Consider the following 6,000-nt stretch of genomic DNA (forward strand, 5'->3'; position numbering starts at 1 on the left):
ATTTGGTTTATATTTAAATGGAATTAACTTCTCAGTTTGCATTAAAAGTTCTAATGCTGCTTACAGCTTTTAATAATTAAGAGATAGTATGGCATAGTAGTTAAGGGCACACAGGAATCTACCTGGATTCAAATCATATTCCAGCACTTACTATGTATGCCAGCTTGAGCAAATTATTAAGTCTGGGATCTCAGTTTCCACCTTTGTTAAATGGGAATAATAATAGTACCTATTTCACACATTATAATGAGTATGTTCCCATATTTTAGAAAGTTTAACAACATGATTTTTAATAATCACATTATCTTTATTGTATGACATTAGTTTCCTAGTACTCATAACAAAATTCCACATGTGGGTGTGTTAAAAGAACAGGAACGTTTAGGGCACCTGGGTGGCTTACTCAGTTAAACGTCTGCCTTCGGCTCAAGTCATGATCCCAGGGTCCTGGGACCCAGCCCCGCATTGGGCTCCCTGCTCAGTGGGAAATCTGTTTCTCCCTCTGCCCTTCACCCTCTTGTGCTCGCTCTTGCTCTCTCTCGAATAAATAAGTAAAATCCTAAAAAAAGAAAAAAAAAACTCTCGGGGCGCCTGGGTGGCTCAGTCGGTTAAGTGTCTGCCTTCGGCTCAAGTCATGATCCCAGGTCCTGGGACCCAGCCCCACATCAGGCTCCCTGCTCAGTGGGGAGCCTGCTTCTCCCTCTCCCACTCCCCCTGCTTGTGCTCTCCCCCTGTCAAATAAATAAATAAATAAATATCCTTAAAAAAGAAAGAAAGAAAAAGAACTCTCAAAACTTAGGGGTGCCTGGGTGGCTCAGTCAGTTAAGTACCTGACTTCAGCTCAGGTCATGATCTCAGGGTCCTGGGATCAAGCCCCACATCGGGCTCCCTGCTCAGCGCGGAGCCTGCTTCTCCCTCTCCCTCTGCTGCTCCCCCCGCTTGTGCTCTCTCTCTCAAATAAATAAATAAAATCTTTAAAAACAAAAAGAACTCTCAAAACTTAATAATAAGAAAATAATACAAGTAAAAAGAAAATGGACAAAAGAGTTGAACAGACCCTTCACCAAAGAAGATTAATGGATGGCAAGTAAGCCCATGAAAAGATGTTGAACATCATTAAGACAAACGTATATGTCAGTGCATTAGAATTGAGAGTCCAGAAATAAATCCATGTATTTATGGTCAATTGATTTTTGACAAGGGTGCCAAGACTATTCAGTGGGGAAGGAATTGTTTTTTCAACAAACGGTGCTGGGAAAACTGAATAGGCACATGTGAAAGAACTTGATTCCTTACCTCATGCCGTATATAAAACTTAACTCAAAATTAACTCAAAATGAGGCCAAGGCCTAAATGTAAGAACCACATCTACATATATATAAGCATATAAAATTTTTAGGAGAAAACAGAGACATAAATCACCATAACCTTGGATTAAGCAATAGCTTCTTAGGACACCAAAAGCATAAGTGACAAAAGAAAAACTAATTGGATTTAATAAAAAATTTTTAAAACTTCTATGCTTCAAAGAATACCACCAAGAAAGTGAAAAGACAACTTATAGAATGGTTGAATTATTTGCAAATTATATAGCTGATGAGGGACATGTTTTCAGAACATATAAAGAGCTTTTACAACTCAATGATAAAAATAACCCAGTTTAAAGATGGGCAAAGGATCTAAATAGACTTTCTACAAAGAGAACACATGAATGGCCAATAAGCAGATGAAAAGAAGCTCAACATCATTAGTCATAGAGAAATATAAATTAAAACCACAGTGAGACACTACTTCACACCTACTAGGAAGGCTGCCTATAAACAGAAAGATGGATGATGACAAGTGTTGGCAAGGATGTGAAACAACTTTCTCATTCATTACTGATGGGATTGAAAAATTATAAAATCAGGGGCGCCTGGGTGGCTCAGTCGTTAAGCATCTGCCTTCAGCTCAGGTCATGATCCCAGGGTCCTCGGATCGAGCCCCGCATTGGGCTCCCTGCTCCGCGGGAAGCCTGCTTCTCCCTCTCCCACTCCCCCTGCTTGTGTTCCCTCTCTCGCTGTGTCTCTCTCTGTCAAATAAATAAAATCTTAAAAAAAAAAAAAAGAAAAAGAAAAACCTAAAACTACTACATGCATATGTGTATAACAGTATGGATGCATCTCAAAAATGTCATGCTGAGCAAAAGTAGACAGACTCAAAAGAATACATACTGTATGATTTTATTTACATGAAGTTCTAGACCAGGCAAAAGTAGTCTATATCATAGAAATTAGAAAAGTGGTTGCCTGGGTGAGGCTGCAGAGATTGACTACAAAGGTGCACAAGGAAACTTTTTTAACGTTCCATATTCTGATTGTGGTGGTAGTTACAGAAGTGTATACATTTGCCAAAACTCATCAAATAATAGATTAAATTTGGGTATATTTTATTGTGTATAAATTATACTTTAATAAATATGACTAAATATAAAAAAAAACTTTTTTATTTTTTTATTTTAAAGATTTTATTTATTTATTTGAGAGAGAGAGAATGAGAGAGAGCAAGCACATGAGAGGGGGGAGGTTCAGAGGGAGAAGCAGACTCCCCGCCGAGCAGGGAGCCCGATGCGGGACTCGATCCCGGGACTCCAGGATCATGACCTGAGCCGAAGGCAGTCGCTTAACCAACTGAGCCACCCAGGCGCCCTAAAAAAACTTTTTTTTTTTTTAAGATTTTATTTATTTGACAGAGAGAGAGAGGGGGAACACAAGCAGGGGGATCAGGAGAGAGAGAAGGAGGCTCCCCACTGCACAGGGAGCCCAATGTGGGGCTCGATCCCAGAATCCTGGGATCATGACCTGAGCCAAAGGCAGATGCCCAATAAAAAAAAAACGTTTTTAAGATTTTATTTAAGAGAGAGAACACGAGCGGGGGGGGGGGGGGGGAGAGGGAGAAGCAGCCTCCCCGCTGAGCAGGGAGCCCAATGCGGGGCTCGATCCCAGGACCCTGGGATCATGACCTGAGCTGAAGGCAGACACTTAACTAACTGAGCCACCCAGGCACCCCAAAACTAAAAAAACTTCCAAAAGTCATGTATATAAAAAGAAGAAATACTTAAAAACAAGGCAAAGAAAATATTTAAAAAGAAAACTACATGTACAATATGAATACATTAAATTTTTTAAAAAAATATATAGGAAACTCATAAAAGCGTAACAGTACCTATCTTACCTGTGATTTGGGATCAACGAAATTTTCTTCTCTGGATTGTCTGTGCTTTAAGGTTATGATTTTTATTTATTTTTGGTAAAAAATGGTTTATCAGTTCCATTTTTGTATAAAACACATGGGAGAAAACTATCTAACCTAACCAGTCAACATACAACCTGCCCCATGGAAAGGTACTTTTATCAAACTTTGAGTTTAAGAACATACAAATGTTTCTTTTACCATGTCTAAAGTAATTGTCTATGCTTTTTCATATAACTTTTAAAATTTCCACATATCTCATTATTTTTCCATCCCAGTTATAGTACAAGGACAGGGAGGAGGAAGATTGGTTAAAACATCTCTCTAAGCAGTTTTCTGCTGTCCTTTCTTTCCAAATAGAGACTTGTGGATGTGAGGGACAAACACCCTCCCCCCCCCCCTCTATGGTAGCCTTGATAAGGGAAATATATATATGTATGAGAAACATATATATATATATACATATATGATTGAGAATCATTATTATTTGTGGGGACTAGCAGTGTAGACATCATTACAGAGGTATTTATCAAGCTGTAGCATATGTTAGTGGTCAAAACGAAATAGCTAACATTTAAGTGAAAATAGAACTTTTTTGTGTGTGGGATAATTTTTAAGTGTTGTAAGAAAAGCTCTCCTCTTTTTCAGCCTCAAGGTATTGCAGCATGCTGATTGAGGAAGGAGGATTGCAGCATTTATACAACATCAAAGAACATGAACAGACTGATCCCCATGTCCAACAGATCGCTGTGGCCATTCTGGACAGCTTAGAAAAACACATTGTGCGCCATGGCAGACCACCTCCCTGTAAAAAGCAGCCCCAAGCTAGACTAAATTGATAGCCATAGGTAGTTGGATAATTGAATCACAGGAATCCTCTTTGTGATAGGCTCATTTGGAATATCTTATCTTCTGTGATGTTTTAGGGGTTTCTATGACAAGAGTCATAAGATCAGTTTGGGATTGATGGTGTACAGTACTGCCGACGTGAACAGTGTCTAATTTGTCTTGTGATTTTTAACTTCTGAGGCAAGAAGGGTCTCTTCCTTCGTCATTGCCTTTTAGGAAATTTTCCACATCTTTCTGTGTTTGAACTTACTGTGCTTGAAATTCTACAGTTTTATGATAAAGTTTGCACGAACCCTTAGGCCAGACTTTTCTGATCTTAAAGTCCCTTCCAATCAATTTGCAGCTTCAGATAAGCTGTTAACCTGATTTCTGGCACTGCTTCAGTTGTAAGTTTTATACTGCTTCTGTATAAAATGCCTTTATTCTCTGTGTACCTTTTATAAGATGTCCTTAGTGTGAAAGAATGGAAATCTGAGTCCTCTTTGAAAGCTACTCACTGACTGGAGCCTGGGTAGTTGGCAGAAAAAATGTATTAGAAAGAAAACTAGTAAGGGAGAAAAAAAATTAGGAACTGGAGAAAGGTCTGCTCTTATAGTTCTTAAACTGGAACAAGCTATCCTTCTGGAACCCGTACTTCTCCTGAGGCAGTGAGCAGTAGCTTGTTCTTTACATTTATTCCTGGGAGCATGGGCTGCTGCTTCCTACACGGACTGCTGGTTACTCTCTAGAAATATTTCCCCAGGCATCACAATGTAAAATATTACAGCATTCTGTGTTAAAGATTAACTGTCTGAATCTCTATACATCATACTATTGTGAAAATGTGAATTTTTATAAAATTGTCTCTTGTTAAAGCTGACTTCTTTTCCCTCTATTTCAAAGTCATTTTGTTCAGTGAAATAGAGACTACACATGGTATTACCTGCTCAGTTAAAATACAGTTAACAACAGTAAATTTTGTCACAAGAAGTTAAATTTTCTTTTGTTTCAAAATACATGTATTTTATGTTCTCATGTTGGAGAAAGATGTCCACATCTCACTGCCAAAAATGAATGAGAAGCACTAGGCTATTATTAAATGTAATGATTCTAGTTGCGGTGCATAAAAGGAAATATTTTTGATGGGTTATTTTTTAGACAGTTGCCTTTCCTTTATGATACCCATTATAGCATAGTAAAGAATCAGTTATCATTATATCAATAATGAAAGCTGGGAGGCAGCAAGTCACCAAGAAACTTAATTTCCATTTTAAATTTTAGTTTGTGAGTGAGGTTAATGACAAATTTCAGATGATTGTGTTTTCTTCATAGATGGCCAAAATGTTTTCAATAGAGATTTTTTTTTTTTTAAGATTTTATTTCTTTATTTGACAGAGAGAGACACAGCAAGAGAGGGAACACAAGCAGGAGGAATGGAAAGGGGAGAAGCAGGCTTCCCGTGGAGCAGGGAGCCCGATGCGGGGCTCGATCCCAGGACCCCAAGATCATGACCTGAGCCTAAGGCAGATGCTTAACGACTGAGCCACCCAGGTGCCCCTTCAATAGAGATTTAAATGGTTTAAATTATGGTGATTATTTAGAAGCATTTTTATTTAGAAAGGAGCTGGCTTATTAGTATGCTGATAACATTTTTGACATATGTATTTCAAACCACTATCACAAAAGTCATACTTGAATTATTTTGTACTCCTTCGCAGGGATGAAAACTTAAACTAAAAGAAAAGAGGTATTTAGAACCATTAAAACCCATATTATATTCTGGGTTACTTCTGACTTGATGGGTTTAAGGAATTTTTATAGGCTCAAGATAAATTTTCACAGATTGTCTATTTCAGAGGAAGTGGAAAATTCTTTTAACTTTCCCTCTTTTTCCCAGATTTTAATGTCTAAGGCAAAATGTAGAAAATATAGCTTGGAAGT

General features: G+C 38.0%; 1 protein-coding gene across 1 annotated transcript in view; it reads left to right on the forward strand.

Annotated features, from left to right (window-relative positions):
* ZYG11B (zyg-11 family member B, cell cycle regulator) overlaps positions 1 to 5,361 on the forward strand; it is a 50,046-nt gene extending 44,685 nt beyond the window's left edge. The window contains exon 13 of the mRNA XM_021684448.1: positions 3,880 to 5,361. Coding sequence (XP_021540123.1) covers positions 3,880 to 4,070 — 191 coding nt within the window. The 3' untranslated portion in view covers positions 4,071 to 5,361. The remainder of the gene's footprint in view (positions 1 to 3,879) is intronic.
* The last annotated feature ends 639 nt before the right edge of the window (positions 5,362 to 6,000 follow it).

The sequence above is a fragment of the Neomonachus schauinslandi genome, chromosome 4 (genome assembly GCF_002201575.2).
Source record: "Neomonachus schauinslandi chromosome 4, ASM220157v2, whole genome shotgun sequence".
NCBI classification, from domain to species: Eukaryota; Metazoa; Chordata; class Mammalia; order Carnivora; family Phocidae; genus Neomonachus; species Neomonachus schauinslandi.